Raw genomic sequence first — 17,564 nt, forward strand, 5'->3', positions numbered from 1 at the left:
AGTTCACATGGTGTGCCATTTGTGCCCGTCCCATCCCACAGAGGCAAACCAGCTCATTGTGGGTTACCAGGACATGCTGGGGCAGGGTTATCAAGCCCTACTCATTGGGAGCCACTGAAAAAGAGTAGCAGTATCATTCAGTAACCAAGTTTTTGAAAGTCTAATCTAACATAACACAATTTGGCTATACGCAAACATTTTCACATTTGGAATTTGGGGAAATTAAATCTTCATATTCTCATATTACAGATAGTTGTTTTTATTATTTATAATCAATTTCTCCCCCCTCCCAAAAGTGTAATCCGCCATCAAAAAAAAAAAAAAAAAAAAACGGGGACACGGGGGTGGCTCAGGGGTTGGGGATCTGCCTTTGACTCAGGGCATGATCCCAGAGTCCTGGGAAGGAGTCCCGCATCGGGCTTCCTGCGGGGGAGCCTGCTTCTCCCTTTGCCTGTGTGTCTGCGTCCTTCATGAATAAAGTCTTAAAAAAAAAAATAGGAATCCACTAACAGGTTGTTGTATATTATATATTCTTTTTCTTCTCTAGGGGATTTGCTTTGTTTTTTTCAATCAAAAGTGTGCCCATTGTTTTGTGACTTGCTCTTTCCTCTTAATGTATGTAGACATACTTCCATTATAGTATATCTACCTCATTTTTCAGCTGTACGGATGCTTGTATGGATGCTTACCAATTTATTCAAACCATTCTCTAGTGACACACATCCATCCAGCAGCAGTATACGAAAGTGCCAGTTTCCCACAGGTTCAATAGCAGGTATTAGTAAATTTTTCATTTTTTGAATAGACGAGTCACGTTTCAAAATCATAAGATATAAGGGACATATCTCTACCCTTGTCACTCAGTTCCTGTCCCTGGAGGCAGCATGTGTCCGTTTCTTAGGTATCAAGCTAGATATTTAGTATGTAAGGAAAGCATATTGTAGTAGTTTGCTAGGGCCGCCATAACAGAATGCAGACTTGAGTGGCTTAAACAGTGGAAATTTTTCTCATAGCTCTGGAGGCTGTAAGTCCAAGATCAAGGTGTTGGTAGGTTTAGTTTCTCCTAAGATCTCTCTCCATGGCTTGCAGATGACCTTTCCTCTGTGTGCAGCACCCCACCACCTTATCATGTGACCACGTCTCTGTCCCAAATTTCCTCCTCTCTCGAGGACACTAGTCAGATTGGATTAGGGCCACCCTAATGGGCTCTTCTTAATCACCTCTTTAAAGGCCCTGTCTCCAAATACAGTCTCATTCTGAGGGACTGGGGGCTAGGGCTGCAACATGAGTTGGGGACACATACCAGCCCATAATACATATGTGGGTATTTACATAATGTATATTTGGTTCTTGTATAGATTAAACATACTTTGCTGGTTTTTTAAAAAACAAGCAGCTTTTCAGTAACCTTTTTTCAGCTAAATACTCAGGGATTCCTTGCTATTCAAGAGGTCTAGAGCTAGGAGGCAAAAAATGGTCAAGGGAACCGATCTTCATGTGTGTAAAAAGACAGGCTGGTGGGGAGAGTAATCCTCTTTAACACCGTGACTCCAGGTGATCCAGGAACGGGCTAGCTGACCAAGCACAGTCCTGAAATGTGACAACTAAGGAGGAACGAAACCTGACAATCACTTCGGCCTTCAGAGACTACAATTAACTGATGGGAAAAGCTCTTCAACAAGAAGGGAAAGGTAGCTGCAGATCGGACTTGTGTTTTTAGGAAGTAAAAGATCTTTTGATCGGCTCGTGTTACCTAAACAAAGATGAGAAATATTGAAAAAACAAGAGTTGGGAACAAAGCAGTTGGCGCCCGAGGTAGCAGGAGCCGTGGAAGCAGCTGCAAGGTCCCCAGGAAGCCAGCAGAAGCGGGGAATGTCTGCAGGCCACCCCTCCCCCGCCACCCCTCGCTAAGGGAGGAGAGGCCCCAGTGTCGCCTGCAGTGCCTGTGCTCACCACACGGCGCCAGGCTGGCTCTGTGACAACGTGTGCTTCTGTAGTTTACTCACGTAAAGCCTTTGAGACAGTTCAGCGTTAAGAAAAAAGCAAACTACTGAACTTGGAGAATAGACAGCTGTACGTCTGAAGCCCTTGTAGCAAATACAAAGTGCAGTGTGGAAGACGGCAAAGTACAGTTCTGTCAGTGGGGTCATGTTTTTGTCGCCTTGTGAAACATTAGTTAAAACATCCTAGACGTTCCTTAAAATTTTTACATTTCTGTAAAAATGTGTGTCCGCTTTCCCTTTAGTATCATGACGCATGGATACCAGTGCTCTCACAATACCAGTGGCTTGTGGGGCAGTGACGTGTAAAGTAGAAAGTGGACCTGCGTCCTGTCCGTGGATTTTGAGAAGTCACCACTGAATTGGCAACCAGAATGGGCTGCTGTGCCTGAAAAGTGAAAGAATATGAGTGTAGCATGGGCAGAGCCGAAATCCACGGTCTCTCTATGTACACAGGAAACGTGGGCACCAGTGAAGCGTCCTAGTAAAAGACCATATCAGAATTGTGCATTCTTTGGGTCCCTTGAGGAATGCTGACATAGTGCTGACACACACATGCTGAGTGGGGCCTCATGCCCAGGGCGCTGCTGACATCATCCCATTGCTCTTGTGGTCCTGAACCTTGTGTGACATCACCTACTACCAGATCCAAGCTTTTGCTGGCTTTTTAGCTTTCCTGCCAGTCCTGGTTCCATCCTATCCACATGCCCAGTGCTGCTTTTTGTCCACCCCTTCTTGGCCCATGTGTTTTCCCAATGCAGCTCACATCTGACGTCCCATCCGCACCCACACTTGGCACTGGGCTTGCTTCAAGCTCCTTCAAAGACACAGTTGCTCATACCATTTGGTACTTGGCTACGGTAACATACTCACGTAGGGCTTCTGTGACTTGCTCCCATCGCACCCTGGAGGAGAGGATCATTGTTTGCAAGGTACCCTACAACCTCCTGCTGAAAACCTGCTGCTGCTGCTGCTGGCAGCTCTCTGCATCACGTGTTTACTGAGGGCAGAGCAAGCTGTATCCGCTAAGTACGCACTGGGGTTTCTCTGGTGAGCCTGGCTGAAACCCCGCCTAGATTTCTAGCAGAGTATCTTTCTGTTCCCAAAGTTCTGGCACCTAGTTTGAGGTGATCTGAATTCTGGAAAATGGGTTAAGATAATAGTTTGTAGACTCTCAATAGGGGAAATAGGACTAAAACAGCGGTAGCAGGGTGAGCAACACTTAAAAAATTCGATTGAACTTCCACAATCTTGGACAAGCATCTTTATTTAAGAAATCAAATAAATAAATGGGGTAAACAATTATGACACCAACTTCACACAAGGGTCTGATACCAAACTTGGAATGATTTGCTCAAGTTGTTCAGGATGGAACAAAATTGAGTGCTCACAATTAGCACAGAAAATATCTGGTTATAGTACTTGTTTTTTAAGTGGACATTTAGTAGTTTATAGTAAGATCCCACTTGTTACAGGAGGCCACTCCCCACCCCTTGGTATACAGCCTAAAAAAGCCAAGAATGCAAATGTTAATATAAACTTTTGTTTACAGTTCCAGATTTCCACCTTTTTACTAGTAGAACTATCAACAGGTTCACTTAACTTTCAGTTTACTGTCTGAAGGAAAGGCAATATAAGAACATAACCTGTCACTTTGGTCCCAGCTTCCCATTTTACAAATATGGATCTAGGATTCTAGATTTTTAGCAGAATCACTATTCCCAGTCTTTGACAGAGGGGGGCTTCGTGGCATTTGGCACTGCAAAAGCTGCTTGCTTCGGCTTCTTGAGTAGTGTTATATATACTGCCTATGTGATTTTTATAACAATATTTCTAGACGTATAGAAGCCCATGTACATGCTATCAATTTCATTCCCTACTGCAGAGACTTTTAGGTTTAAATCTGTCTAGCAAAATCTTGACAATGACATTTGGTTCTGGATCGTGACATCAAGATCAAACTATCTGAATGAGTAAAGTCAAAAGCTCATTCTTAATTTTTAGAATAAGGATATTTTCAAGGTTATAAAGAGTTTATAAGTAACACTATTCACAAGCAAATATTGATCTGTTGATAATCATAAGAAACTGAATGTACTGTTTTGAAATATACAAGAAACTTCATTAAGTTTAGATAAATTTAGACTAGAAGTAAAACTTTTCCAGGCTATTTAATTAAGTTACTTACAACGTACACATTCCTGAGAATACCCCATTGTAGTGACATTGTGTATTTCCAAACTTTTCCAGATTCAACTTAAAAGGTGCTTCTTCCCAAGAAACTGAACTTTTCTGTCAAAAGCGCTTGATCGAATAGGAGAATTGGGTTCATAAAATGGATTCATTGCAAACTAGGAAAGAAGAAAGTATTAGTGAGGTTGTCAAAGTACAAAGGCTGACAAATCATAGATGTCTAGAAGGAAATTATTGTAAAGTTCTAAATTAAATCATCAAAGACATCCAAAACAAAAGTCTGAAGACCACATTAAGTTTCAACAAAAATGTTCCGTGGGTAAAGAGTAATGCCCCCTCGAGGTTTGGGTCTTGGTGTTTGAGAAGTACCTGTGGCAAAACCAATGGTGGTATGATAAGTGTTGCCAATGTAAGCTAAATGAACTTTCAGGATTCACCCTTTGTGTGAAATAGTAATGTACTCATATTAATTATAAATATATGGCTCAATCCCCTGTGGTACATAAAACTGAAAATCCAGCATATGCCCATAGTTTAAAAAAAAAAGTATACTACATTGCTATTATTGCACTTATGTAGCAATTTTTTTTAGCAATTAGGTTTTTAATACTGTCCTTTTAACACAAGGCTAAGTGATCAGTTTCTTAAATAGTGTAATATCATAATATGTGTGAGAAAACTCTTACAGGGCTAAATATTTTTACTTGCTAATTCTGACTAGGAATATTACTGTGCAGATATGCAAAAACTCTTGTCTAAGTACAAAACATTCAATAGAACATACTGTTAGCACTGCATTTTAACCATAGACATCCTAGTACTATTTTATTTTTTCTAATTATCAAGAAATGTGAGTGGCACCATTCTCCTTGAGTGACTACTTGGTAAACTGACAGTTTGTAATCTATATTTATTGCATTGTAATTTACTTGTAAAGTAGATGGAGAACATTTTAGATTGAATTATGAAGCAATTTCCTTCTGTAACCTGCTTCCTTCTCTTTTTAGGGTTCCCTAACAGATAGGATCAACCATCTGTGCTCAAAGGGGGAAACTGAAACCAATTTAAAAGTAACTACAGTGAGTTCTGTCAAATACATGGTAGCCTGGCAGTGAAGACTTGCCTGAGGAGGGAGTTTGCAGGGATTGTTTGATTGGAGGAGATGAAAACAGCAGTACGAGGGAGTTACGGCAACAGGCCAGTTTCCTGTCAAAGTCAGAATCCCTTTTACAATCACATTGAAAAAGTTATAGAACATACCATACCTTTATGTATAAATCATAAACATCAGTAAAAAAGTTCTTTATTCCATCTTCTTGTCTTATGTCATGAAGCATAATAAATCTCATATGTGAAAGAATTAAGGTATAATCTTAATAGAAATGAAAAGTAGTCAGGTGATACAATATCCTTCAAATGAGTCACATGCATTGTATTTGGTGATGGAAAAGCTGAATATATAAACTGGGTTTGAAGTTAGGTTAGTTTCATTTTAAGAGGACATAATCTTTTTAAAAAAATAACTACAGAACAAAGTAAAATCAACCTTATGGTTCAGGTTAACTTTAGTTTCATATGAGACTTGGCTTTAAAATTATCTGTTAAACAAAATGTGGGTATTCTTTTCCCCTTAAAAAAAAAAAAAAAAAAAAAAAAAAAAGTAGCCCTCTGAGTGGCAATTTTTACCTGACACTTTGAAGCTCTCTGAGTGGCAATTTTTACCTGACACTTTGAAGTCCAGACTTGGAGTCTGGCATCTATGTCCTTTGTTGTTCTAGTTTGTTACCCCAACCTTTAGTTAGAGATCTTTATTTAAAAGATAAGGATATGACCTGCAGTAACAAATGCCGAAACAAACCACTCGTTGAACTTGTCCACGGTTTTCAGGTACATGTTGTTCGATAGCCACATATTCTCATCTACAAGGTCGAGAGCAGCATGAGCTATGAACTGGTTCAGATGACGATGATCATCCTGGATGACAATGTGAGTAGCACCAGATCAACTTTCCAGACAGCATCAAGAATGCCAGCATTTTATTCTGGAAATTGTATACAGTTTTCTTGGGGGTGGGATGGCATCTTCTGCTTTCACTTCATTTATTACTATCATGGGTTAGAAAATATCTTAACTGTTTTTACATCATAGTCTTTTTAATTTGGTATCTAAAACTCAGCAAATAGAAACAGCCAGTGACTTAATAAATGAAATGTGTTCAAGAAACTATATAGATTATTTTTTTAATTTTGTAAGAAGGAAGTTCCCAAATTTGGTAATCATTTAAGCACATGAGGAAAGAATAGTAGGTTATAAAAAAAGAGATTCTGCTTTAAAGACATTCACATCTTTTTAGAGAAAGATGTGAAAAAATCTTTAAGTGGTTATGGCTAAAGGACAGCAATTTAGGTAGGCTGAAGAGCCAAGGAGGTGGTGAAGAAGAGCTACACAGAAATGATGTTGGCGTGGATCTCAGGGTCAGCAGGGGAAAAGGGCAGGCCTTTTCACTGGGCCCAGTGACACTTGATGAGCAGTGGAGACAGCTGAGGAGGCGGTACTCTCAGAGGCTTGGCGTAGGCCTCTTTCAGGTGAACGAAGCTTATGTGACGGGGGATCTGGGAGTGGCAGAGGCCATGCTCAGCCCCAGCTGTGAGCAGTCACCTGTCTCAACAAGGGGAGACAGTCCTGTCAGAGCTGAATGTCCTCGTGGGCATACCTGGAGGTGGGACTGTCCCACCATAATATGGAGAGGGAATTCACAACCTGGAACAGTCTTAGTCCTGAGGGATTCTTTATTTCAAACTAAAATTTTCGGGAAGCCTGGGTGGCTCAGCAGTTGAGCGCCTCCCTTTGGCCTGGGGCAGGATCCTGGAGTACCCGGATCGAGTCCCACATCAGGCTCCCGTCTCCTTCTGCCTATGTCTCTGCCCCCCTCTCTCTCTCTGTGTCTCTCATGAATAAATAAAATCTTTAAAAAAACAAAAACAAAAAAAATTTGTCAAAGAACACTTCTGTTATGGGTCAAACCGAATTCTTATGTTGACGTCCTAACCACCCCGACCCCACCCAGTACCTCAAAATGTGGCCTTATTTAGAAACCGGTCATTGCAAATGTACTTAGCACGCTAGAGTAGGATAGCCCCTAATCCAGTATCACCAGTGTACTTATAAAAGGGGAATTTAGAAACAGACACATAGGGAGAATGCCATGTGAAGACTAGACTTCTCCAGAAGCTAGGAGAGGGGCCTGGAACAGATCTTCCCCCAGCACCTTCACAGGGGGCCTGGCTTGCTGAACCGTTGTTCTTGGACTTCTGGCCTCCAGACCGGTGAGACAATGAGCTGCTTTTACTTGAAGACACCCGGTTTGTGTGTTCTATGATGACAGCCCTGGGAAAGGAAACTTAATATGACCTCCTTGCTGAGGAGGCTGTCTTGTGACTGGGCTGGAGGAAGGCTGCCAGTTGCCTTGGAATCCCCTGCACAGTTCAGGCATGTTTACTTCATCACATCACTATGACAAAGCTAATTTAATCCTTAGAGAAATGGATGTATTTTGTGTCTGGCTTACAGCAGTGTTTTCCATCACTTTACATGGATGATCAATTATGAGATTAGAAGAAAAATGTAGAAATGCTTTAGAAGGTGAGTGGTAGCAGGAGAAAGAACCATGGTCAAAGTGTGCAACAAAGCGTTTTTATACGCACAGCTTTGCCTACCACAGGTCCACAGAAACTATGTAAGTAGCCCTGTACCACAAAGCAACAGCTGCTACAGAGACGCTTCAATACAAAGTTTTAAAGGAGCAGTGTGCTCACAGGAATGTGTGGAAAAAATGTAGCAAAGCCACCTGAGAATACCCTAACCAAATTTCTATCTTATTTTAGTGGCAAGATTTAAATAGTTGAAAAGCATCACACACTGGACATTATGCATTACAATTAATTTCAAAAATCAATTCTTGTCTTAAAGGACATTAAAGCTTATTTTTGGAATTGAGAGAAACACACTTTAACCTGTCAGCAATTTATTAGCAACATGGACTAGTATAGAAAGGTGGAAAGGCCCCAGGTATTCTCATCTCAGGATTCTACGTTTACTCTGAATGGCATGTTCTTGAGCCAAGCTTGTTTTTTTGGAACCATTACTGGCAACAAGAAAGTTGGGTGGTTGGGCAGCCTGGGTGGCTTGGCGGTTTAGTGCCGCCTTCAGCCCAAGGTGTGGTCCTGGCGACCCAGGATCAAGTCCTGCATCAGGTTCCCTGCATGGAGCCTGCTTCTCCCTCTGCCTGTGTCTCCACCTCTTTCTCTGGGTTTCTGATGAATGAATGAATGAATAAAACCTTAAAAAAAAAAAAGTTGGGTGATGTCACTGGGGAGGACAGCATGCGGGCACCATGCAGCCAGTAGGTGGTGCAGAAGGTCACTGAAAACTGCCGTATTCTCAAGGGCAGCAGGACATGGAAGCAAGGGTCTCTTTTAACCCTCCCAGGTGTAAGTGGACCTATTATGTATGTTCTGATGAAAAAGGTAATTCACTTGGACAGAATGGGCTCTCGTGGCATTTCCAGTAGTAACAACTGTTTTTCCAGGCCCACTACAGGTGGACTATGTTTCTATGTGCTGAGGGAGCAGCTTTTCGGAATGATTGACAGTGAACTACATATCCGAGAACAGACCCTGAGCATCCTGCTAGTATGTGCCAAATGTGTGCTGAATTAAAGGATGAATCAGCAACTCAGAGGATGTTCTCTGGCGAGCTTCTATCAACCTGGTGGGACTGCAGAGCAAGCCTCATTTAGTTGTGGTGGATTCCAGTTACCTCATCTGTCCAGATCTCTTTCAGTTCTAAAATAATGCCACACTATTATCATTACAACAGTATAACAGTTCTTACAGAATTTTTTAAGGTTCCATACGCACTTTGGATTCTGCTTTTCCAGCTGGCAAAAATTCCATTTCGAAAACTGGATTATCATGGTGGCCAACAATTACAAAGTAGAAGCTTCCAGACATTGTCTTCAATATGTAGCTCCTAGTTAAGTGAAAATAACACATATTTTTAGTACTCTATACCAGTTAGCATTATTAGCACTAACACCAGGAAAAATTAATAAAGGGTGTTGATTTTGTCTTCTTCCTACTTGAAGACCATCTGCTACAAATTTAAGTCTCTGCAAATGCAGGAGCCTATGATATGCTTCCTCAAACATTCATGAGAAAGACATGAGGTGCCTGGCTGGGTCAATCGGTGGAGCATGTGACTCTTGATGTTGGGATCATGAGTTCAAGCCCCATGGTGGATGTAGAGATTACTTAAAAAAAAAAATCTTTAAAAAATAAGAAAGGAAGACACAATTTTGTATTCTAGAAAAGATGGAAGAAACCATAAGCCAAAGAGAAAGACATCTAAGGCATTAAGTGTTAAAACTGTTGTTAATAAGTTTGCTAAGGAAATGAAGAGAAAGTGTGGGGGAGGCATGTTGGAAGGGGATCAGGGATTGTATGGCTTTTAGCACAATAATCTGGATGGACAGACGGATGGGTAGAAGGATTCATATATGAATGCATGTATTTTTAGCACAGGGTCTTTGTAATCAGACAAAGTTAGGTTCAGATCTAGCTTTGCCACTTTCTAGTAACGTGACCATAGGCACAGTCCTTAAACTCCCAGTGTCCGTTTCCTCTTCAGTGAAATAGAGGTAACGATCATAGATCCCTTACAATGACTTTGAGGATTATACAATAATGCATGTGAAGCACCAGGCACAGTATCTGGCTCATAGGAGGTGCTCAGCACGTTACCTAGAACAACATGGAGGAGCACATGCACATGGAGATGTGCTGACTCTTAAGGCCTCCATGTGGGGCAGCAATCTGGTTAACTGAGTACACCATCTCAGAGAATGTACGGTGAGGTGTGTCAGAGCCCAGGGCTCTTCAAGCCTCACTAGAACTTCTGATTCACAGAGACCATCAGAAAATCTGAAATGTATTTCCTAATGAATACAACCTTTTGTTAAGGACATCAAGGCAGAGCTGGCACTTTTAACTCTGGAAATGGAAGGCCCGTGACTGGAAGAAAGGGCAAATAGGACGTTCTTTGGGCATGACGAGGTAAATAGGATTTAAAATGTTATTTTGGGCAGGTATTGGCACATTACAGCCTGCAGGCCAAATATCTGGCCTCCCATCCTTTTATTGTTGCTGAAGGCTGCCTTTGCCCAACAACACGATGACAGAGTTGAGCAGTTGGGACAGAGACCATCTGATCCTTTACAGGGAGAGTCTTAGGGATAGATGAGGAAAAGGCCCAAATAGTAAAACTGAATAACAAGACAGGCAGGAATGATATGAAAGCTCCGCAAAACTAGGAGAAATAGCTACAATTCTCAAGATTGAAAGAAATTCTCAAGGGGGAGAGGGACGGGAGCTTTAAATTTGAACAAAGTTGACAAGATGTCATTAACTGGAATAGGTTTCATAGCTGGAGTTTGCCAAGGGAAGGGCTCAATTTCTTCAGTACAAACATTTAAGAAGTAGCAGAAAACAATACACATGTAAGGAAGCTAGCCCTCATTCCCATGCCTGCATAGTGTCATAATAGGGTGAGGGTAAACAGAAAGGGAACCGAAGGAAATACCACATAAAGGTTATGTCATAAATGCTCCTGCTGGGCAGAAACTGAACTGTCAATAATTTGGCTTCACAGCAGCTGAAGGACTCATATAAGTATTCAATTCTATAGGCAAAACTGGAAGGTGAAGTGTCTCAGGAAGGGGATGCACCTGTATCTGCACTGTCCAAAGTGATAGCCACTGGTGGCTCTTGTGCCTGCAGATCTGAATTTTTGACTCTAATTTTAATTAATTTAAATTTAAACTTAAGTAGCCACCTGTGGTTAGTGGCTACTGTATCAGACAGTAGGGCTCTGTAACAATGAAGCTTTTTAAGTTCTGCAACCTCTTCTACCTTCCCTCCCTCCACAGAGCAAGTACTACTTAGAACTCCGGGCTGTAATACAAATTAAGCAACTGCCGTGTGTGTCTGCTCAATTTCCCTATCACCTAAAATAGCGGCCCTTCAAGTATCTCCAAAGAAGACTAGGTCTCCAAGTGTGGAGGACAGAGCGACACAGAACCTGGCAATGGATTAGCCTGGGGAACTGAGGAAGAGGGAAGAATCAAGGATATATCCAAATGCCTGACCGAGGTGATCAAGCTGAAGAATATCAAGATGAGTCTGTTCACCAAGAAAGGAAATAAGGGGAAAAAAGGGGATGAAATGAACACGTCAATTTTAGCATGCGGTGGTAGCCATAATAGCACGCCCTGCTCTGTCCACATCCTGCTCTCGAAAACCTGTGAATGTTAGTTTCCTCCCAGAGGGGAATTAAAGCTGTAGGTGGAACTGAGGTTGCTCACCATCTGACCCTACAATGGGGAGGAGCCTGGACTAACCAAGTGTGCCCAAAATAATTACAAAGGTCTTTAAAGGGGGCGGGCAGGGAAGATAAGCCCAAGAGAAAGGTCAGAAGAAAGTGCAAGGACAGGAGGGTCACAGAGCTGCAACGCAGCTGGTGTTGAAGATGGAAGAAAGGGCCAGGCGCCAAGGAAGGTGAGTGGCCTCTAGAGGTTGGAAAGCACAAAGCCGATTCTTCCTGACAACCTCCACAAGGGTACACGTTCCTGCTGATACCTGGATTCCAGCCCACGAAGACCCGTGGTGGACCTCAATGTAAGGTAATAAATTTGTGTTATTTAAGCCACTCAACCTTGTTACGGCAGCAGACAACACACATCAGAGCTGAAAAAGCTGTAGGAATGAGAAAAAATGAAATACTCAAAGTACTCACAGAAGGTGAGTGCATGGGACGCCTGCGTGGCCCAGTGGTTGAGCACCTGCCTTCAGCTCTGGATGTGATGCTGGGGTCCCGGGATCGAGTCCCACATCGGGCTCCCTGCGTGGAGCCTGCTTCTCCCTCTGTGTCTCTGCCTCTGTGTGTGTGTGTCTTTCATGAATAAATAAAATGTTTAAAAAAAAAGGTGAGTGCAGTGTGTAGGAGACTGAGGACAAAGGGAGTGTCCCGTTTATCACGGGACAAGGGTTTCAAAGTGCTGTGGAAGGTTGGAGGGAGGAAGGGAGGGGGGGACAGTGGTGCATCAATGGGAAGCTAACTAGGGATACTAAGGTAGGTATTTTTCTTTCCCAGCATGCCTCTCTAAGGCTTACCACAGAGCTCGGTACCTAATAAGCGCTCCATGCCTGTGGAATGGAACTGTGAGGAGGGGAGCAATAGTGGGGACAGTGCCAGGGAAAGCTGGAACACAGGAGTGGGAGGTATGCTGGGATTAAGTAGCCTCAACACAGAACTTTCTAGTGCTGAGGCCCTCAGTCTCAGAGGCCTGACTGATGAAGTCTGATGAAGTGATTAACAACACCTTTGTGAAAAGTTGAGGTTTAGGCAGTCGTGAAAAAACTCTCCATGACAAGAGACTGGAGTTGTTGACTGAATGGAGTGGCGCCAAGACACTCACCTGGGATGAAAACAGCAGCTGCCTCTGATGGCTAGGTGATGGAAACCGCTTGAGAGAGTGCGTGACAACTGAAGAAATCAAAGTGGTGATATAGGAGCTCCGGACTACCTTGAACTGAAAGAGGACGCTAACTAGTGATGAACACACAAAACGAGACCATGTATCTGTGAGGCTGGCATGAGAAGGGCAAAAGCAGAAAATGAATGGAAATGTGTGAAATAAGAAAAAAGCCTTAGAGTATAATCAGGAAAAAGGGGAGAAAGGTTAGCTGGTACATACGAGGATGCAGATCTACTGAACTTGAACTATCTCAAAGAGCCTGATTTTTAAATAGCAACTGTGACAAAAACAAAGTTAGGTACACTGTGAACCTGAAGACAGGTATATTAAAAAAAAAAAAAAAAAACCCTCCCAATAAATACGGGCCTTCAGGTCTCCACATATTTTCTATTTTGGATCAACAAATGTGATTGTATACTAATCAGCAACATGAGAAATCTCAGGAACAAAAGTTACACCATCTGAGGTGTTACTATTTTCAGAAGCAAAGGCTTCTCTTCTGTAATTGACAACTTTTGGAATAAATTAAAACCCCAAGAGAAACACGCATTAATGCCAGTCTCCAGTCAGATAACCTGCTAGGAGCTTTTATTTTACATTAACTTCGTTAACCTGAATCCCCAGACAAAAACAGTAAGTGGTTATTCACTCATAAAGTACCAGTTATGTGAGAATAAGTATTGCCAAACTTACTTTGTCTGCTTTGGAAGAGAAATCCAGGAGATGGCAAATAATTTTACGACGGAACCTGGTATCTACCTGAGAAGTGGAGATGGGTAGCTTGAATTTAAGATCCTGGTACCCTCAGAGCTGGGGCGGGGCAGGGCAGGCATCACGTGCTATTTGAGTGAGGGACCACTCCTACCTGACTTGCATGCTCAGGGAACTTAAGGTTCTCTGAGTCAGCTGACAGCATGGGGTCTCTAGGGAACCTTTGAGCTTGACCTTAACCTAGTCCTGTTCAACATTTTGAGTCTATAAGTGGGAGAGTTTCTCCTGTGCAAGGATAATATGTTCGGGTAGCCAAGACACTGGAAGGCAACACTAAGGATTCAAAAACTTTTCCAGGCTAAGAGAACGTAGTGAAAGTAACAAGATAGTTTAAGAGAATGCAAAAACAAGTCCCGTGTTTTAAAAAGAAAACAAAAAAAAAACAAAAACAAAAACAAAAAAAACCCCTGTACAATAGATGAGAAACGTAGGTTCAGAGCAGCTTATTTACAAGATTCCAAAGTTTACATTATTCACAAGCTCTAAAAGGGGGCAGAAAGCTAATGGCAACTCTGGCCTGCATTAAGATAATGTGCTCTTAAATAATCCTATTGCCAGGGAACACACTTCCTTCTGGGAAGCTTATGTTATATATTTTTTTAAGATTTTATTTATTCATGAGAGAGGCAGAGACAGGCAGAGGCAGAGGGAGAAGCAGGCTCCCTGCAGGGAGCCTAAGGTGGGACTTGATCCCAGGTCTCCAGGATCACGCCCTGGGCCAAAGACAGGCGCCAAACCGCTGAGCCACCTAGACTGCCCTGGGAAGCTTATTTTAAAAGGATTAATAACTGTGAACTGGGTGTAGTAAGGAATGCTCTGGGAAGAGCTACTGAAGGAACTGAGTGGGGAGAGGAAGGTGTTTCTTGGGGTGGGGAGATACAGTGTAGACTGTCTAATGGAAAAGGAATTGGACCAGGGATGGCAAATAGGTTACCTCTGGTGAGCCAGTTTCTATTTAACTGGTAGTGACGGCCAGGACCTGGTGCTGATAAGACGGAGACAACGGTCTGTAGCAGGAAAGCGGGCTGTGATCCAACGGCAGTACCTACGCGAGCGCCCAGTAATTAGCGCTGGACTTGACAGACTTTTTCCAAACTGCCCAGAGATCAAGCTCAGGGCTGCTCCTTAGAGGTTACCTGGGAATTTATTCGGGTCAATGTTAGGCACTTTCTCACACACACACGAACTACCAGGCTAGGCCCCAGTGAGAGGACTAATCCCCTCCCATCACAGGATAGCGTCAATGAAGAACTTTCCAGCTGCAAAGAATACTGCAGCCAAGTTTAAGAAGCCCCCAGTTAGATGAACGACCTAATGAAAGGCTAAATGAAGCAAAGGCCCTGAGCTGGCTGACGCTTGCGGGCTGAAACGCGATGTCCATCGGCGGGGTGGCCTGTGATGAGATCAGCCGAAAGGGGACTGGCCAGGTCCGACCCGGCTGCCCTCAGGCGGGCTGGAGACGCTGAGACACAACTCGCGGCGTGCGGGGCAGGGAATGTCCCCGGAAGCTCCCGCCCCCTACTCACTCCATCTCCTACCTGCGGCGAGAATCCGACAAAGGGAACAGCCACACTTCCCAAGGCCGACCCGCGCCGCGCGGCCACCGTCGGAACTCCCCGAGCGATCCTCGCGAGAGTCCGGCGGTGGCATCTCGCGAGAGTCCGGCGTTGGCGTCTCGCGAGAGGAGGGAGGGGCTTCCGGCCCGAGTACGGCGCGTGCGCAGTAGCACTCCCGGCTTGGGCCGTTCGGTTGGGCGGGCCTCGGGGAGAGGCGGGGTCAATGCGGAACGCGGCGAATTCCTGCTCCTACGTGTTTGTCTTCTGTTGCTTCACTACCGGTCCCCGCCCCCGAGGCGCGTGGGAAAGTCTCCTGTGGGCCGCGACTCCGCCTACCCATGGACCGCCGAGAAAGGAAGTGCGAATGGTCTACATTTCCTAGTTCACAGTGAGAGGCGGAGTTCGGCTTCCTTGTTCTCCTCGACTGCCCCCAGGCGGAGACTGGGCTCCGGAGGCCGGGATTCCACCTCTTCCCGAGCCTGCAGCTCCGGCGGGGTGTTAACTCGGGCCAAAGTAGGATATAATGCAGGGTTGGGGGGAGTCGGAGGCAGTGGGAGGCCGACACCCCAGGGCCCGGGTAGATACACTGGCCCCTCCTCGGGGAGCGGCGGAAACGTAGCCTCTTGTTTGTTTTCGTAATAGCTCCTTTCCCCCTGATCGGCCTCCTAGAGTTTCCCTCCCTGGAGGCCACTCCTCTGTTTTCAGAAGTTCGCGCTGCGTCTGCCCACCAGGTAACCCGTAACCGTTTTTTCTTCCAGACCACAATGCCCTCCAAACCCGACGTGTTGAGTCAAGATGAACTGCGAAAAAAGCTGTACCAGACGTTTAAGGATCGGGGAATACTGGACACACTCAAGGTATGAGGTTTACGCATATCTTTTACAGAACTTAGGCAAGTCTAACCTGTAACAGGCACCCAACGTTTAAATACACCTAGCTCTTGCATTTTAAAAAGAGTATGACATAGATTGTTTTTGGTGAATTACATTTTTATGTTCCTGTGTAACTCTGTTCTGGAGCACAAAACTCTTGAAAATGGTCTAGGGTTTGAGTGGTCTTAAAATAACATATTTAAGTAATAGGCTTATTGGACTGATAATAAGGTAGTAGTGGATAGCCACGTAAAGTGAACATATTCTAGTAGAGTTGGACTTGGTTTATAAATCTGGCTTGCAAATCTTGAATGAATAGGTTTGTAATACTACTCACTTTTGAATGAACGACTTTGACAGCATATAGAAAACATTAGGTGTACTATTTACAGTAGAATAATTTGGGAAATGAGAAACTCCTTTAAAATGTATTCAGATGTATAAACATTTGGGCCGCAAGCATTAGTATACATTGTATCAACACCAAGGAGTAAGAGTAGCTCAAATGTTTTTGTTACTGGATAGGTTTCAAAAGTACATTTTAAGATGTTAAGGGGGCGCCTGGGTGGCTCAGTCAGCTGAGCCTCTGGTTCTTGGTTTCCTCTGAGGTCCTGATCAGTATTGTGGGCTCCGCCCAGTGTCAGCTCTGCACTGCGGCCGGTACCTGCCTAAGATTCTGCTTCTCCCTCTGCCCCTCCCTGCCTTAAAAAATTCAACGAAAACTGAGCTTTTTAAAAACCTTCCTCCCTCTCCCATTGTTTTCGTAACTTAAAAAACCTTCAGATTCATCTGAAAAATGTGGAAAGACGTGGAGAAACATCATCCCTAATATAAACAGTAAATGGCATAACAGTAACTCCCCCCCCCCCCCCAGGATTTTAAGTAATCTCCATACCCAATAAAAGGCTCAGGCCCACAGCCTGGATGGAGACCCAGAGTCCCACACTTCATCAGCTGAGCCAGCCAGGTACCCCTCCTGTATAATCTGATTTTCCTGTATCCTTTAAAGTTCCTTGAAATCCTCATTTTCAGTGGCACCAGGCTTGTCTTTGAACGTATGGGTAATTTATGTAGCAGTCCCCTGTTGAAGATTTACGTTACACTCAGGTCTACACATTCCTTTAATGCATCTCTCATTTTTTGCCTAGGATAGGTTACGTGACATTACTGACTTAGAAGCCTGAGTTGTTGTTGTTAAAATTTCATTTATTTATGAGAGACAGAGCGAGAGAGCAGGAGGAGGTGCAGAGGAGTGGGAGAAGCAAGCTCCCCACTGTGCGTGAAACCCAATGCAGGGCTCAATCCCAGGACCCTGAGATGAACCTAGCTAAAGTCAGACGCTCAACCGACTGAACCACTCAAGGCCTGAGCTTTTTTAAGGCTCTCAGTATATGGTTCTTGTCCTAAAAAGATTATAATAGTATACTACCAGCAATTTGACAATGCTTATCTCTCCAATGGTATTGTCATGACTTTGTTTAAACACTGGAAAAACTTTATTTTAACTTTATTTTAAGATTCCTTTAATTATTGAGGATGCACATATTTTCTGGTGATTCATATGTTTTCTGTGGATTGG

General features: G+C 43.6%; 2 protein-coding genes across 10 annotated transcripts in view; one reads left to right on the top strand and one right to left on the bottom strand.

Annotated features, from left to right (window-relative positions):
• Nucleotides 1–3,249: 3,249 nt before the first annotated feature.
• Nucleotides 3,250–15,190, bottom strand: TRAPPC2 (trafficking protein particle complex subunit 2). 9 transcript variants are annotated; one of them, XM_055338629.1, is made up of 8 exons: nt 15,096–15,190; nt 14,492–14,693; nt 13,480–13,545; nt 12,727–12,840; nt 9,113–9,224; nt 6,019–6,167; nt 5,459–5,540; nt 3,250–4,351 (listed from the first exon to the last, which is right to left on the bottom strand). In XM_055338629.1, exons 5-8 carry the CDS (start codon nt 9,203–9,205, stop codon nt 4,253–4,255), a joined length of 423 nt encoding a protein of 140 aa, XP_055194604.1. In that variant the 5' UTR covers nt 9,206–9,224; nt 12,727–12,840; nt 13,480–13,545; nt 14,492–14,693; nt 15,096–15,190; the 3' UTR covers nt 3,250–4,252. The 9 variants fall into 9 exon arrangements, with proteins under 9 accessions (XP_055194604.1, XP_055194602.1, XP_055194603.1 ...); XM_055338627.1 differs by having other exon boundaries at nt 12,727–12,898; XM_055338628.1 differs by lacking the exon at nt 13,480–13,545.
• Nucleotides 15,191–15,435: 245 nt separating this feature from the next.
• Nucleotides 15,436–17,564, top strand: part of OFD1 (OFD1 centriole and centriolar satellite protein) — a 55,896-nt gene continuing 53,767 nt past the window's right edge. Inside the window, exons 1-2 of the mRNA XM_055338648.1 lie at nt 15,436–15,626; nt 15,872–15,970. Of these exons, the coding sequence (XP_055194623.1) occupies nt 15,878–15,970 (93 nt within the window). The 5' untranslated portion in view covers nt 15,436–15,626; nt 15,872–15,877. The remainder of the gene's footprint in view (nt 15,627–15,871; nt 15,971–17,564) is intronic.

The sequence above is a fragment of the Nyctereutes procyonoides genome, unplaced genomic scaffold (assembly GCF_905146905.1).
Source record: "Nyctereutes procyonoides isolate TBG_1078 unplaced genomic scaffold, NYPRO_anot_genome, whole genome shotgun sequence".
In the NCBI taxonomy this organism is placed as follows: Eukaryota; Metazoa; Chordata; class Mammalia; order Carnivora; family Canidae; genus Nyctereutes; species Nyctereutes procyonoides.

What these genes read in the sequence shown, in the direction of transcription:
- TRAPPC2 (XM_055338631.1), bottom strand. Translation starts at nt 9,205, where the DNA reads ATGTCTGGAAGCTTCTACTTTGTAATTGTTGGCCACCATGATAATCCA. An exon ending in CTGGAAAAGCAGAATCCAAA is followed by an intron (nt 6,168 to 9,112) that starts GTGCGTATGGAA and finishes ATTGTCATCCAG; the next exon opens with GATGATCATCGTCATCTGAA. An exon ending in TTTGTTACTGCAGGTCATAT is followed by an intron (nt 5,541 to 6,018) that starts CCTTATCTTTTA and finishes TCTTTCACATAT; the next exon opens with GAGATTTATTATGCTTCATG.